At 45.1% G+C, this 17130-nt stretch overlaps 1 protein-coding gene across 3 annotated transcripts in view; it reads right to left on the reverse strand.

The window, feature by feature from the left end:
- mon2 (MON2 homolog, regulator of endosome-to-Golgi trafficking) overlaps window positions 1-16872 on the reverse strand; it is a 124434-nt gene extending 107562 nt beyond the window's left edge. For 2 of the 3 annotated variants that reach the window (XM_078567819.1, XM_078567818.1), the window contains exon 1: window positions 16657-16872. In XM_078567819.1, coding sequence (XP_078423945.1) covers window positions 16657-16773 — 117 coding nt within the window. In that variant the 5' untranslated portion in view covers window positions 16774-16872. The remainder of the gene's footprint in view (window positions 1-16656) is intronic. The other variant, XM_078567820.1, reaches the window with a different exon arrangement.
- Between the last annotated feature and the right edge of the window lie 258 nt (window positions 16873-17130).

The raw sequence follows: 17130 nt of genomic DNA on the forward strand, positions 1-17130 counted from the left end.
TTAGATCTAAAAGGACCCCAAACAAATACCAGAGTATCAATTGACACCACTGACAGCCAATGGGTTGCCGATGGGACGGGGCTTATAAACAATGCATTTTACAGCAACAAAAATCATGTTAGTCAGCAAAGTCTATTTATAGTCTATTTAGAAAGAACATAATAGGTGCATGCCAAAAGCTTCCTCGAGCTTGCTTCGCCATTCAATGAGATCATGGCTAATCTTTTACTTCAACTCCGCTTCCCACCTGATCCCTGGAATTCTTTAGTGCAGTCAAAAAAATCTATCGATCTTAGTTTTGAATTTTCAACAACTAATTTCCACACCCTTCTGGAGTGGAGAATTCCAAAGTTCCATCTGAAGATCAAACAGAACCTACACTGAAGACTGCAACAACATATTCTGATAAAAGGAGTTACTCAGGGTATTGTCCTAGGCCCAAACATTTTCAGCTGTTTCATCAATGACTTTACCTCCATCATAAAGTCAGAGGTAGGGATGTTCGCAGATGATTGCACAGTGTTCAGTACCATTCGCGACGACTCAGATACTGAAGCAGTCTGTGTCCATATGCAGCAAGACCTGGACAATATTCAGGCTTGGGCTGATAAGTGACAAGTTACATTTGCGCCACACAGGTGCCAGCCAATGATCATCTCCAACAAGAGAGAAATTAACCATCTTCTCTTGACATTCATTGGTATCACTATCAACATCCTGGGGGCTGCCATTGACCAGAAACTGAACGGGACCAGCCACATAAATACTGTGGCGATAAGAGCAGGTCAGAGGCTTGGAATTCTGCAGAGAGTAACTCATCTCCTGACATTCACATCGGTAGAAAAAACAGAAAGGCAGAATATTTCTTAAATGGAGAGGGGTTGGGGAATACGGGTGTCCAAAGAGACCTGGGTGCCCTTGTTCATGAGTTACTGAAAGTTAGCATGCAGGTGCAGCAAGCAATTGTCGCTTGCTTGTCCACAAGCAAAGCCTGTCCACCATCTACAAAGCACAAGTCAGGAGCATGCTGGAATACTCTCCACTTGCCTGGATGAGTGAAGCTCCAACAATACTCAAGAAGCTTGACACTATCCAGGAAAAAAGCAGCCTGCTTGATTGGCGCCCGATCCACCACCTTAAACGTTCACGCCTTCCACCACCGGGACACAGTGGCAGCAGTATGTACCACCTACAAGATGCACTGCAGCAACTAACCAAGGCTCCTTCCAATGTAACCAGCACCTTCCAAACTCACAACCTCTACCACCTAGAAGGACCAGGGCAGCAGATGCACCACCACCTGCAAATTCCCCTCCAAGTCACATGCCATCCTGACTTGGAACGATATCTCCATTCCTTCACTGTCACTGGGTCTAAAGTCTGGAACTCCTTTCCTTACAGCAGTGTATGTGTTTCTACAACACATGAGCTGCAGCGGTTCAAGGCAGCACACCACCAGCTTCTCAGGGTCTCTTAGGGATGGGCAATAAATGCTGGCTAGCCAGCAATGCCCATATCCCATGAACAAATCAAAAAAAAGCAGGGGTGATTTCTCCAGCAAAATGCAGTCAGTGCAGGATAGTTGCATAATACAAAGAATGTGTATAAAATCAATACAGTGTATTGATATAAAGTGTGTAAAATCACTTGATGGTGGGAACTTACCCAAACATCTCCATTTTCACCACCAGCCAGAGAATGCTAGGTTCCTTTTCGTTTTAATGCTGCATTTACATTATCCCCTTTCAAGCTAAATGCAGTACCAAGGTGACCTTCCTGCCTTTGAAGGCTGCGCCAATATCAAAGAGTTGGTTTTCAATGATGTTACCAACCCCAGTGGCAATGTAACCAGAAACAGATTTGCTAGCCGCACAAGTAGCCATGATTATTGGCCACTGGTGAGTCAGGTGGCTTAGCTTGTTTGCATAGGCCAGCTATGCAGTTCTGTGCTCCCTGGGTGTACAGACTTTCCCCCTTCACTGTAAGCTATAAAAGGAAACAATGCATTTATGTAACACCTTGTAGCTAATACTCAGAACCACCTACACAAGCAACTAATTACTCTGAAGTGCAGCACCTGTTGCTGGAAAGGCAAAAGCTGTGGCCATTTTGCAGATATTCATCTAATTTCTATTGGCATGCCTTGACCGACCAATGGAAATAAAAACATAAAATGATGGAAAGACTCAGGAAAGGCAGCATTTCTGGAAGAGAAACAGAGTTAATATTTCAATTTAATGAATGGGACAAACTGAAACGCTAATGCGGTGGTCTCTCTCCAGATGCTGCCTGACCTAACGAATGCTTCCGGCATTTTGTGTTTCAGGTTTTCAACATTTGCAGTTTTCCTCCTTGTCTTTTTAATTAACCAGCTGATCCACTTTCAATACCACTGGCCAAAGACAGAATGTTGGCCCAGAGAGATGGGCACTAAATGCTGGCCTTGCCAGTGATGCTCTGCTCCCATGAATGAGTTTAAAAAACACCAAAAAGACTCTGCTCTTCTTTGAATATTGCAATGGGATATTTGGCATCCACCTCAACGCCTGGTGTATGTCTTTGTTTTTCATCTGATTCCTGAGAATAGCACCTCCATGAACTCCAACTTAATAACAGTGTGCAGTTGACACCTGCTTCCTTAATGACGTATTCTACCTATTTGTGTTTTATTTTTTTTAAGAGACAACAATGTGAGGGTAGCAGAAGCACAGTGGGCCAAGTGGCCTCATTCTGTGCTGAAATCTTCATGGTTCACTGAAGTTAATGATTCCTCCTAATGTCTTGATGTTTGAGAAAAGGCTGATGGTGAACACATTTGCTGACCACATTTACTCTCCACTTGCAAATGACTGTAAAATGGCTTTCAATAAAAGTGTTCTGCTTTTCACTGTTCCAGTGAAGCTAAATGTAAGCTTGAGGAGCAGCACCTCATTTTCCAATTAGGCAGTGTACAGCCCCCGCAAGATTTAACATTGAGCTCAACAATTTCAGACCATAATTTCTGCCCCCATTTTGTTTCCTTTTCTTAGCATGTTTCGGTTTTTCTCTTTTTTTTTGCTTTTGGCCAGCAGTGCACCTGTCCAGGCACATGTTTTGTTTCTTTTTTCCTTTTCTTGCCCCATCACCATTCCAATTGGCCCTGGCAGACGAACTCTTCTGTCTTCCAATCTCTCTAGTCTTCCACTCCATCACCTTTTGCCCATGTCTCATCCACCCCTTGCTCAAAACTTGTTACATCTCTAACTTTTCCCAGTTCTGATGAAAGGTCACAGGCCTGTTTCTCTCTCCGCGGATGCTACCATAACCTGCTGAGTGTTTCCAGCGTTTGATGTTTTAATTTCAGATTTCCAGCATCCGCAGTATTCTTTTTAAATGGGATTATTTTGAAAAAAAATAAAATCAGGCATTGCTTGAGTGGAAAATACTGCCTCTGGACAGATTACAATCTGGTTTAAAATCGTAGGTCTTGTACTGTTCCACTGTTGCTAATTGCAAACCTGCCATAAAAAAATCTTCAGCCAGATGTATCATAAACCTGCTACAGCCACCTATCAGTGAATCTTTGGGCTGTTACCAACTCATTTAGAAAGCTAGCTTATGCACAGTTTACCCATATTGGCAACAGAGTTTGTGTTATTCAAAAAATAGTAATCAAACACATCTACATCAAATTTAAGAGACTATGCTAATTTACTTTAATCCACAAACACCAGGAATCCCAAAACTTCGAACGATTCTGTGTGTTTCACCCATCACTAAATAACAAATTGACATTTTCGCAGATGGACGGTGTAACAGTAAAAACTAGCCCTTCAAAAGGGCACCCGATATGCCACGGGCTATCTGAGCTTTGAAGCAAAGTAGAGGCTGCTAAAAAGAATGAAACAAAGAAAATATCCTGCCCTTATGGTGCACCTCTCCATTCATTACCCTCGCTGAATCTGAAAAATCTAAGAGCAATTTGAAAAGTAGCACTTTGACAAGGCACAGTGACGTGAAGTGATAGTGGTTAAGATGTAGGTTTATCTTCTCTTGAGCTAGAGACCTTAATCACAGCATAGATGTCAAGGGGTGCCCTCCGAATAGGCATACCTTCCCACAAGAGAAGCAGCAAATAAGCTGTGCATTTTTGTTGGTTGCTTAGCTCTGTGATTGCTTCAATTCCCTTCTGCTTACTTTATTTTTCCTCTTAATAATGCTGCTAGGACTTATGGATTCCCTTTTAAGTCCACATTAAATTGGTGTATTCAGCTGCATTAACACTGCAACCATAGTGTGGTGCAAAGAGCCTTTGTTTCATTCTGTCACTACCATTGCGGTCCAGTGCAGTCTTTGATATACTGAGTTATTTGTTAATCTGTAAATATCAAAAGGAATCTAATCTGCAGAACGGTGCAAGAGTGTAAAATCTCAATCATTCATTGTACTGATATATTGGATCCAATGTTTTACTGCTTTTTTCATTAGTACATGGTGAATAATTATTCATGGCAAGCATGGAATACAACAACTTCATTGTTGTGCATCATCGTTGCATGAACAATACCGACGGTCCAATAATGGAATGTAGTCACTATTACAGCAGTGGCTTGGGATCACTAAGTGGCCATACTGTGAATAAAGGTCAAACATAGTCATCACATGGTTAACTGCTGGAGTTAAGTCGAGAAAGCAATTATACAAGGACAGCTCTATAAATGATGTCTACTGGGCCACACACACGCGCATGCGCACACACACACACACTGCTGCAACAAAGTTAAATATGCATCTATGATTTCCAGTTAAGCTTAATAATTACCCTTCATACACAAAATATAGCCTGTAACAACGATTAAATTTGCAAAATATACTAATTGCGCTTACCAATGTATACCAGCTCTTTCTTCAAAATGGCAATGTCTCAAATTTCTTAGAAGGAAAAATTTTGTAAGTCACTGTAGATCCCAATTTATCCTGCTCTCTGGCAAGGCATGAAGCTAATTTTTCCCTGACTCATTCAAAGCAGAAACATCGTCAGCAACTGAACTGAAGTTTGAAAGAAATAGAAATGGAAAGCACCAGAAAAAGTTAGGATTTTGGCACAGAAGCACCAAAACCAGAAAGACAATACATGCTGCTGCTAAGCAATCCACGCCCCCACCCCCCCCAGGCAAAACAATATCCCTCAGAGGCAGGCCTGCTTCTTGGAAGTGGCAGTAAGGTTCAGTTAGCAGCACTCAGCCAGAAAGTTGTCTTCAAGTCCCACTCCAGCGACTTGAGCATGATGATCTAGACTGAACTCCAGTGCAATATTAAGAGAGTGCAGCATTGTCAGAGGTGCCATCATTCAGATGAGGCATTGGACTGAGGTCACGTCTCCCTCCTCTCGGGTACATTGCTATTTAGAAGAAGAATGGGGGAGTTATGTGTTCTGTGTTCTGGCCATTATTTATCCCTCAGTCAGTGTCACAAAAAGAGATTATCTCATCATTATCACATTGCTGCTTGTGGGAGCTTGCTGTGCACAAACTGTGTTTCTTAAGTTATAACAGTGAATATGCATCAGAAGTACTTCAGTAGCTGTTAAGCACTTTGGGAAGACCTTGGGTTGGGCAAGGCACTATATAAATGCAAGTTCTTCTTTTTCTATACAATATCCAAAAACATGATCCAATTTGTATTTTACACTTTCAAGCTTCCAAAGTAAAACAGCTCATCAAAGGACATTGCAAAATCTGAAAATGCAAAATGAGCCACTGTCATTCAAATCAGGTTGTGTGCAAAACCCCTTTGGTTTTATAGGTTTAGTCCTATATATGTACATATTTTCAACTTTTCAACAATCTCAAATGATCTTTGTTAACTCTAGTCAGACCGCTGCCCCCTCAAGTAAATTCCATTCCATGCAACCGTTCAGCAGTTTGTTTGATTCAGGTGCCATGTCAGCATGATCTATGACTAATGGCTCTTCATGTAACTTTCAGTACTTAGTTAAAACCTCTGGACTTATTTTAAAAATTGCTGTACCATAGTTTTCTTTAAAAAGCAGTTCTTACACCAACCCTCCTACCCCCAACCGCACGCATCTCCACCCTTCCTCCCAAGCCAGTGATCACCTCCCAACTCAACATCAAGGAGCAATGGTTAAGATTCTCTCTTGTTGGAGATGGTCATTGCCTGGCACGAATGTTATTTGAAACTTGTAAGCCTAAGCCTGGATATTGTCCAGGTCTTGCTGCATTTGGCCATGGACTGCTTCAGTATCTGAGGAGTCAAGAATGGTGCTGAACATTGTGCAATCATCATCGAACATCCCCACTTCTAACTTTATAATGGAAGGAAGATCATTGATGAAGCAGCTGAAGATGGTTGGGCCTAGAACACAACCCTGAGGGGCTCCTGCAATGATGTCCTGGAGCTGAAATGACTGACCTCCAACAACCACAACCATCTTCCTTTGGGCTAGGTATGACTCTAACCAGTGGAGAGTTTTCCCTCCAATTCCCGTTGACTCGTTTTGCTAGGGCTCCTTGATGCCACACTTGGTCAAATGCAGCCTTGATGTAATTTTCTTGTCTCACCTCGGGAGTTCAGCTCTTTTGTTTGAACCAAGGCTGTGATGAGGTCAGGAATTGATTGGCCCTGGTGGAACCCAAACTGGGTCAGTGAGCAGGTATTGCTAAGCAAGTGCTGTTTGATAACACTGTTGATGACTCCTTCCATTACTTTACCGATGATCGAGAGTAGACTGATGGGGCGGTAATTGGCCAGGTTGGATATGTCCTGCTTTTTGTGGACAGGACATACCTGGGCAATTTTCCACGTATCTGGGTAGATGCCAGCATTGTAGCTGTACTGGGACAGCTTGGCTAGGGGCGCGGCAAGTTCGGAAGCATAAGTCTTCAGTACTATTGCCCGGATATTGGCAGGGCCCAGAGCCTTTACAGTAGACAGTGCCTTCAGCTGTTTCTTCATATAACGTGCAGTGAATCGAATTGGCTGAAGACTGGCAACTGTGATGCTGGGAGCCGCCAGAGGAGGGCAAGATGGATCATCCACTCAGCACTGATGGTCAAAGATGGTAGCAAATACTTCAGCCTTATTTTTTTGCACCGATGTGCTAGGCTCCCCTATCATTGAGGATAGGGATATTTGGACCCTCCTCCTCCAGTGAGTTGTTTAATTGTCCACCACCATTCACGACTGGATGTGGCAGGACTGCAGAACTTAGATCTGATCCGTTGGTTGTGGGATTGCTTAGCTCTGTCTATCACTTGCTGCCTATGTTGTTTGGCATGCAAGTAGTCCTGTGTTACCGCTACACCAGGTTGACACCTCATTTTTCAGTATGCCTAGTGCTGGTCCTGGCATGCCCTCCTGCATTCTTCACTGAGCCAGGATTGATCCCCTTGCTTGATGGTAATGGTAGAGTGGGAGATATGCTGGGCCATGAGGTTACAGATTACGTTCGAGTAGAATTCTGCTGCTGCTGATGGTCCACTGTGCCTCATGGATGCCCAGTCTTGAGTTGCTAGGTCTATTCGAAATCTATCCCATTTAGCAAGGTGTTAGTGCCACACGACACGATGGAAGGCATCCTCAATGTGAAGGCTGGACTTCGTCTTCACAAGGACTGTGCAGTGGGCACTCCTACCGATACTGTCAAGGACAGATACACCTGCGGCAGGCAGGTTGGTGAGGTGAGGTTTCATTCCTTTTTATTTTGAGACTTTGTAGCGGTTTGAAACAACTGAGTGGCATGCTAGGCCAGTTCAGCAGGCAGTTAAGAGTCAACCACGTTGCTGTGGGTCTGGAGTCACATGTAGACCAGGCCAGGTAAGGACACCAGATTTCCTTTGCTAAAGGGCATTAATGAACCAGATGGGTTTTTACAACAATCGACAATGGTTTTGTGGTCATCATTAGACTTTTAATTCCAGATTTTTACTGAATTCAAATTCCGCCATCTGCCATGGCGGGATTCGAACCTGGGTCCCCAGAGCTAGTCCAACAACAATATGACTACGCCATCACCTCCCCCTTCTTGTGAAGCGCCTTGGGCATTAAGGTCATAATATAAATGCAATCATTGCTGCTTTGAAAGCAGTGCCATATGCTAGAGGCACAACCTCAGAGGCTCTGGGTCACCCACCAATACGTCATCCAGACAGGTCATTCATCCATGAAAGCTGAAGTGATGGGCTTTGCCTAATCGACCACAGGAGGCATCAAAGTCAAGCCAAAATGTATCTTCACCCAGTTGCTACACTGGCTGATTTCGCTTTCCACAAGTACAGAGTCACAGAGACCACGTAGCGCTGAGATCAATTAACACAGATTGAGCAACAGATTTGGGACTTCCTGTCCTGAATAGTCAGTTGTACGCTGAACAATATGAGCCACTGGGAGAAGCAAGAAAATGCCATCTCTTCAAAACTACCATAGTTTGAAAAGTTAATTAAAAATTCAATGTTTGATTCGGCAAATTGCCATAGGGGGAAAAAAAAAATCACTTGATGCTTGGCTGTTAAAATAAAATGGCACAACATTTTTTGGAACTTTTCAATGGTAAAATATAAAATTCACCCATCAAGTAGGCTTGAATAGAAACAAGAGTCTACACTGAAGCCCATCTGTCTTTTTCCAGTCTGACCTTTTCTAATGTAGCAGACTGGGGTGGCTGCAGTTTGAGCAGTGCAATTTCTTCCCCAGGGCATTCTTGTCAGGTGCTTTGTTTGCCTGGGTTTAGATTACCCTTGCAATGTCTAACATCTGTTTAAAAAAAATGACAGCCCTTGTCAGGCTAAGCAAGTCATTTGCAACAGCACATTCAGCCTCCATGACCCTGCAAGGGCTTAAAATCAATGTGGTGGCCACAATCACTCTCTTGACTGAACACAGTTTTAATCTCCATATTTAAGGCAGGCCATACTTGCATTGGAGGAGTTACAGCGAAGGTTCACTAACTTGGTTCCCCGCGATGAGGGGGTTGCCCTATGATGAGAGGTTGAGTAAACAGGCCTTAATTCTCTGCAGTTGAGAACCTGAGGCGATCTCATTGAAACATATACAATTCTGAAGGGGTTTGACAGGGTAATGCTGAGAGATTGTTTCTGCTGGTTGAGGAATCTAAAATATGGGGCCGATCATTTAGGACTGAAATGAGGAGAAATTACTTCACTCAAAGGGTTGTGAATCTTTGGAATTCTCTAGCCCAGACGGTTGCAGATACTCCATTGAATACATTTAAGATTGAGACAGACAGATATTTGTTCTCTCAGGGAATCAAAGAGAATGGGGAGGGGGCAGGAAAGTGGAATCAATGCTCAAGATTAGGCGATGATCGTATCGGATGGGGGAGCAGGCTTCACCGGCCTTGTGGTCTAATCCTGTGCTTATTTCTGGTGTTCTTGTGTCAGGACAGAAGCCTTTGAGTTTGACTGCCCATCATTTAAGTGTTGAGTCCATGCATAGCTTGATGGGTCTATCCTTTAGTCATTTTTGCAAAAGGCTGGTGCTAACTCAATGTCATCACCAGTACCAACACAAGTTATTCAAACCCACACTCAAGCCTTTGATGCCAACATATCCTTAATTCTTGAAACCGGAGGAATATAGCAACGTATGCAATTACCAGAATTTACTGCACTTAGAGCAACCAATGCTGACTGAGAAGCCTTTGGTTGTTGAAAGTCCAAGAGATTGTTTTGACAATCCCAGAGGATTGCTCAAGTTACCTGGGGACAGAGTAACGCAACTTTTTGTCTTGTTGTCACCCTAGGCTGAGGGCATAGTTGGTGGATGGTTGTTATCTCCTGATTCTGCATTCAGAGAGATGCTGGGGATACAGACAGTTAGGATCTGTGGGTTTACATATGTTTCTTACATCTGGAGAAAACTTGACTTTAGGACTTAAACAGAATGAGACGAATTATATTTAGTCTAGAAGGGTTGGGAAATCAGCAGAATCTATCCTTGGGCAGAAAGGGGCATTACAGACATAGGGCTTGGGCTTCTAGCTCCACTGTTGCTAGCACACACAATCTAGCTTTCTGCGTTGTGTAAAGATTACATTTTCAAGTGCGATTTAGCAGATCAGGCCTTAAAAGACACTTTCTCTACCTCAAAGAGATCCATCTCCTTGGATCTTGAAAACTGTTCTGAATGAAGGGATGGGTTTCATCTTAAGAGTCAATAACGAGTTGGTGCCCACCTCCAGTTTGCTTTTGAAGATGAAGAAGTTCAACTTTGCGTCTGTGGGTGCACACCTTTCTCTAGATTTTGTCCTGGCCACAAATCTGAAGATTTTCCTGGCAGCTCAGGAAACCACTTCCATTAATCTCTCTTGAGGGTCAATAGTGGGGATTGGGAGAAAGGAGTGTTCTCTCACTTGGAGGAATGGAAGAAATCTTCACCAAAAGCCAAGCTATTGGGTTATTCCTTGTCTACAGCAATATACAATAAATGGATGTTTTTGAAATTAAGAAAGAAAAAGAACGAAACTTGCATTTATATCACATCATTCACCCACCAGGATGGCCGGACATGCTTTACAGCCATTGATGTACTTGTTGAAATTTAGTCACTGCTATAATGTAGGAAACACAGGAGCCAAATTGTGCATGGCAAGATCCTACTACAGTAATGAGGTAATGACAGATCATCGAGCTAGTGATGGAGGTTGAGGTACAAAACCTGTAGCAAGGTTTGATTCCATAGGTGAATGGCCAATTGTGGTTTCAAAAGAAAACTGGAGGTAGCACCAATTCATTACTGATTCTTACAATCCATGTAAGATATAAATGTATATAAATAAAATAACTACACTCATTAAGTTTTTAGAATGATCAAAATATCTCAACACTTGGCTTTAAAGGGTGCCATGGGATGCAATGTCTGAGCGAATATGGTTAAATATAAAATACTTTATTCAAACCCTTGGAATTGCACTTTTATTTTCTTTCCAAATGAAAGCTATGGAAATCAAAAACAGACAATGGAGACAGAGTGTGTCTGAAATTCTACTTTGCATGTTAACACAACCGTCTCCCCCATAACAACCTTTAATTAAATAAAATAGTGCAGACCAAGTAAACCATGATCGATCGAGCAGGATGTAAACTGAGCAGTCAGCAACATGTCTTCCACTGATTGAGAATGGTAAAAGACTATTCTTGACCTCGGTGTGGTATTTGATTCTGAGATGAGCTTCCTACCACATATCACTAAGAATTCCTACTTCCACCCTGGTGACATTGCCCAACTCCGCCCTGCCTCCGATCTTATCTGCTGAAGCCCTGATCCATGGCTTTGTTACCTCTAAACTTGACTATTCCCATGCTCTCCTGGCTGGCCTCCCGTGTTCCACCCTGCATAAACCAGAGTTGATCCAAAGCGCTGCTGCCAGCACCATAACACGCTCCAAGACCTGTTCACTGACCTGCATTGGCATTCAGTTAAGCAGCACCCTGGTTTTAAAATTCTCATCCTTGTTTTTAAATCCCTCCATGGTCTTGCCCCTCCTTATCTCTGTAATCTCCTCCAGCCCCACCCTCCAAGATATCTACGCCTTTCCACTTGAGAATCCTTGATTTTAATTGTTCCACCACTGGCCGTTGTGCCTTCAGTTAAGCTCTGAAATTCCTCCCTAAACCTCTCTACCTCTTTCTTCCTTTAGGGTGCTCCTTAAAAACTGCCTTTTTGACCAAAATTTTAGTGATCTAGTATCTTTTTAACGTGGCTCAATCTCAAATTTTGTTTCATATTGCTCCAGTGATATGGCTCGAGATGTTTTATTACGTTAAAGGCATTATATAAGTTGTTGGCATCTTTGTTGGGGAACCACGGCATAAACACAAACCAAAACCAAGCACAAATCAGGATTCCATAGAAGGGGGAAGCACTATGTCATGAGCATGAAAAAGAAATTTGCATTTATATAGTGCTTGTCTTAACCTCCGGATGCCCTGAAGCATAATACAGCCAATGAAGCTCTTTGTTTTCCCAGATTAGTCACTGTCGGAATGTAGAAGATGTAGAATTCACATTTGCGATGTGTGCAATAGTTGTCATTTTGATCTCTTACTTTTGATCTTGTTATTTTAATATCAAAATACTATTCGGGGCACCAGCCTTGGCTCAGTTGGTAGTGCTCTCTCCTGTGCCAGAAAGTTGTAGGTTCAAGGGTCTTGAACACAAAAATCCAGGCTAACACTCCAGTGCAGCATTGAGTCAATAAGTAATGCAACCGTTCGATGTGCCATATTTCGGATGAGATGTTAAACTGAGGTCCCGTCAGCATTCTCGGGCTGGATTATACCTAAGAGCGAGTTCCCAACACTTCAGCACAAATGTCAGGGGCAAACCTGCCTCCGCTCGGCCAGCGCACCCCACTTTAATTTTTTTTGGCAAAGGTCCTTTAATAAATATAAGGTAGGGCTTCCGTGCATCTGTGGCTTTCCAGGATCGGTGACCACTGCCAGCATTGCAAGAGGCCGAGGAGGGTCAGAAACCACGGATGCCACAAAACCCAGGTAAGTGTGGGATCACACTGAGGCTGGATTGGAAGGCCCCGGCGAGGGGGCTGGGGACCATGTTGGACAGGGTAGGGGTGGGGGATTGGGGAGACAAAACTGTGGCAGAGGCCTCAGATTGCCACACGGGGCCCGGGAAGGTGGCACTGTGCACCTCTAATCTTTTTTACAGCAGCTGCAGGGTTAAACCTGCCGAGCTTACACGTTGGGCTCAGGCCTCTCGTCCAGCCTGTTAAATCAGAGCGGCAGTGGGATGAGGCCCTTAGCTGGGCATCAATTGCCCACTTAAGGGCCTCAATTGGGCTGCGGGCAGGCAACCCACCCGATGCCTGCAAATCATGTTGAGGCAGGCATGCCAATTATGCCGCGGCACCCCAATTTACACATCCACCTGTTGTTTTCTCACCCACGGGTGGCCAGTAAAATCCAGCCCCTCAGTTGTATGTAGAAGAATCCACGGCAGGCTTCGAAGACGAGCAGAGGAATTATCCTTGGTGTCCTGATCAATATTTGTCCCTCAAGCGACATTATAAAACCAATTATCTGCTCAATATTTCATTGCTGTTTAAGAGAGTTTGATGTGTGCAAATTGGCTGCCATGTTTCCTACATTACAACAGCGACTACACTTCAAAAGCACTTCAGGAAGTCCTGAAAAGCATTGTATAAATGCAAGTTTTTTTTTAAAACAAAATGCATGCAATATTAACTAAGGTTCAAGCTACAAACTAGCTCTAAGGAATGGACTCTATTTCCTTATCAATAACAACATCTTGCACTTATATAGCAATACGCCCTGCACTGCTTGACAGGAACAATATTGTCAATAGCGAGAACCATTCCAACAGTAACAACGTTCACACTGGTTCTTTACTGACTGATATTATACAAGTTGCCTATAAAAGTTCTGGAGTGTGCTGGGGAGCTTGCTAGATCTTCCCAGGAAAGTGATATTTTAATAACACCATTCGCAATTTCTATCAATAATGAAACAGATTAATTGAATATTGTTCCGGAGCTTTAATCATGCATTGTTATCGCATTACTGAGACATTGAACTCTATTAAAGTAAGCAAACTTCAGCTGGTTTGGACCATGTTAAGAAACACATTTAATCAACTAACTCAGACTTGTTCAACTGTTCATCATCACAATAATAGAGGATTGCAATCAGATCCAGTGTGTGTGAGAGCCAGTTCACCTGAGGTGACTGGAATTATATCCCTGTGAACATGGGGCACTTTCATCTGAGAGTACTGCATTTACTCCCTCACTGGTCTGGACAGCAGTGTGTCTTATGCCAGTCTCAGTAGCAGCGTCACACGTCACACACAGTTCCAGCTGGGTTTTGTGTTTCCCTCTTTCCCATGCTACACAATGAAGGGGTCAACAACACTCTTACAGGAGCCCTTCCGGTGTCAATCCCTAGCAACAGTGTTACATCAGGCTGTCTCTCCATAGTCAATGATAGGGGTGTCTTTTTCTATCTCTAGTTGGTGTGGGACTCCTTCACACTCACTCTCTCTCTCTCTCTCTCTATCTCGAGTCAATGCGGGGGGTCCCTCACTCGAACTCTCGCTCTAGCTGGTGTGGGGGGGGTCCCTCGCTCTCTCTTGCGCGTTCCAGTCAGTGCAGGGGTCACTCGCACGCTCGCTCTCTCTCTAGTCGGTGCGGGGCTCCCTCACTTGAACTCTCTCTAATCGACGCAGGGCCCCTTGCACTCTCTCTCTGAGTCAGTGTGGGGGGGTCCCTCATTGGACTCTCTCTAGTCATTGTGGGGGTACCTCACTCGAACCTCTCCAGTCAGTGCAGGAGTCCTTTGTTCGCTCTCTCTAGTCGATGCGGGGGTCTCTCATTCAAACTCTCTCTAGCCGATGGGGGGGTCTTCCCTCGCTCTATCTCCCTCTAGTTCTTTAAAGGAATAACATGCACCATGGAAAGAGGGGAGCCTGTAGGCATACCGTACTTGGATTTCCAGAAGGCATTTGATAAGGTGCCACATCAAAGGTTACTGCAGAAAATAAACACTTATGGTGTAGGGGGTAACATACTAGCATGAACAGAAGATTGGCTGGCTGGCAGAAATCAGACAGTATGCATAAATGGGCCTTTGTCTGATTGGCAGGACGTGATAAGTGGAGTCTCGCAGAAGTCTGTGCTGGGGCCTCAACTTTTTACAATTTATATCAATTACTTAGGTGAGGGGAGTGAAGGCATGGTAGCTAAATTTGCAAATGACACAAAGATAGGTAGGAAAGTATGTTGTGAAGAGGACATAAGGAGGTTGCAGACAGATATAGATAGTTTGAGTGAGTGGGCAAAAATCTGGCAGATGGAGTTTAATGTGGGAAAATGTGAAGTTGTCAACTTTGGAAGGAAGAATAAAAAAGCAGAGCATTACCTAAATAGAGAATGATTGCAGAATTTTGAGATGCAGAGGGATCTAGGTGTTCTCGTACACGAGTCACAAAAAGTTAGTAACAAAAACAGAATTACCTGGAAAAACTTAGCAGGTCTGGCAGTGAGTGAGGACTCGAAGCGTCGACTCTTTTCTTCTCCGCTGATATTGCCAGACCTGCTGAGTTTTTCCAGGTAATTCTGTTTTTGTTTTGGATTTCCAGCATCCGCAGTTTTTTGTTTTTACAAAAAGTTAGTATGCAGGTACAGCAAGTAATTAAAGCGGCACATGGAATACTACCCTTTATTACGAGAGGAATTGAACATAAAAATAAAGACGTTATACAGGGCATTGGTGAGAATGCATCTTGAATACTGTGTGCGGTTTTGGTCCCCTTATTTATGGAAGAATATAAATGCGTTGGAAGTGGTTCAGAGGAGGTTTACTAGATTGAAACCTGGAATGAGCAGGTTGTCTTATAAGGGAAGGTTGGACAGACTGGGTTTGTTTCCACTGGAGTTTAAAAGAGTGAGGGGTGACTTGATTTGAAGATCCTGACTGGTTTCGACAAGGTGGGTGTGGAAAGCATGTTTTGTCTTGTGGGTTAGTCCAGAATGAGGGGGCAATGTTTTAAAATTAGAGGTTGCCCTTTTAGGACAGAGATGAGGAGAATGTTTTTCTCTCAGTGGGTTGTGCAACTTTGGAACTCTCCGCCTCAGAAGGCAGTGGAGGTGGGGTCATTGAATATTTTTAAGGCAGAGGTAGATAGATTCTTGTTAGACAAGGGAATCAAAGGTTATCAGGGGTAAATGGGAATGTGGAATTTGAAACACAAATGGACCAGCCATGATCTTATCAAATGGGAGTTGGCTCAAGGGACCAAATGGCCTAGTTCTGCTCCTATTTCATATGCTCTCTAGTTGGTGCGGAGGCCCCTCACTAACTCTCCCTAGTCGGTGCATGGGTCCCTTACTCTCTCTCGTTCTAGTCGACGCAGGGGGTCCCTTGCGCGCTCTATCCCTTCCTCTCTCCCTAGTCAGTGTGGGGGTCCCTCGCTCTCTCTCTTCCTAGTCGGTGCAGGGGTTCCTCGCTCTCCCTAGTTGGTGCGAGGGTCCCAGTCGGTGAGGAGGTCTCTCACTCGCTCTGTCCCTAGTCGGCACAGCAGTCCCTCGCTCTCTCCCTAGTCAGCGTGGGCCCCTCACTCTCTCCCTCACTCCCCCCCTAGTCAATGCAGGTCACCTCCGCTCTCTCTCTCCTCCCCTAGTTGGTGCAGGAGTCCCATGGTCTCTCTCCCCTCTTGCTCTCGTTGCATTGGGTGGGTCTCTCTCTCATTCTCTCCCTCCATCCAGCCTCCCCACTCCCTCTTTCCAGCCTCCCCACTCCCTCTTTCCAGCCTCCCCACTCCCTCTTTCCAGCCTCCCCACTCCCTCTTTCCAGCCTCCCCACTCCCTCTTTCCAGCCTCCCCACTCCCTCTTTCCAGCTTCCCCACTCCCTCTTTCCAGCCTCCCCACACCCTCCCTTCAGCCTCCCCACACCCTCCCTCCAGCCTCCCCACACCCTCCCTCCAGCCTCCCCACACCCTCCCTCCAGCCTCCCCACACCCTCCCTCCAGCCTCCCCACACCCTCCCTCCAGCCTCCCCACACCCTCCCTCCAGCCACCTCACTCCCTCCCTCCAGCCACCTCACTCCCTCCCTCCAGCCACCTCACTCCCTCCCTCCTCCTCCTCCGTCCCTGTTCTCACCTCCTTGACGGGGGGGAATTTCTTCCTGCATTCCAGCGACAAGCTCCTCAGGTCGCTCTGCATGTTTTCCAGCAGCTTCTTCACGGCTTCGGGGGACGAGGTGGACATTTTCCTCATTTCGGGCCCGGCGATTGGGTCGCCCCCCCCAACTCAGGAGCGAGTCGCCCCGACTCCAGAGCGCAGGCCGCACCCACAAACCACCGCGGCCGACACGTCACCCGCACTTCCGTAAACACAGGCTGACCGGAAGTGATGTTCGCGAACCTCTTGGGCTGCAGCTCGCCCCTAGCGCCGCCTCTCGGGCCGGAGGTCGCCTCCAGCGCCACCTCTCGGGCCGGAGGCCGCCTCCAGCGCCACCTCTCGGGCTGGAGCTCGCCTCCAGCGCCACCTCTCGGGCCGGAGGCCGCCTCCAGCGCCACCTGTTCGCTCTCTCGGGTCCGCAGGTCAGGCAGCATCTGTGTAAAGACAAACAAG

The sequence above is a fragment of the Cetorhinus maximus genome, chromosome 22 (genome assembly GCF_964194155.1).
Source record: "Cetorhinus maximus chromosome 22, sCetMax3.hap1.1, whole genome shotgun sequence".
NCBI lineage: Eukaryota > Metazoa > Chordata > Chondrichthyes > Lamniformes > Cetorhinidae > Cetorhinus > Cetorhinus maximus.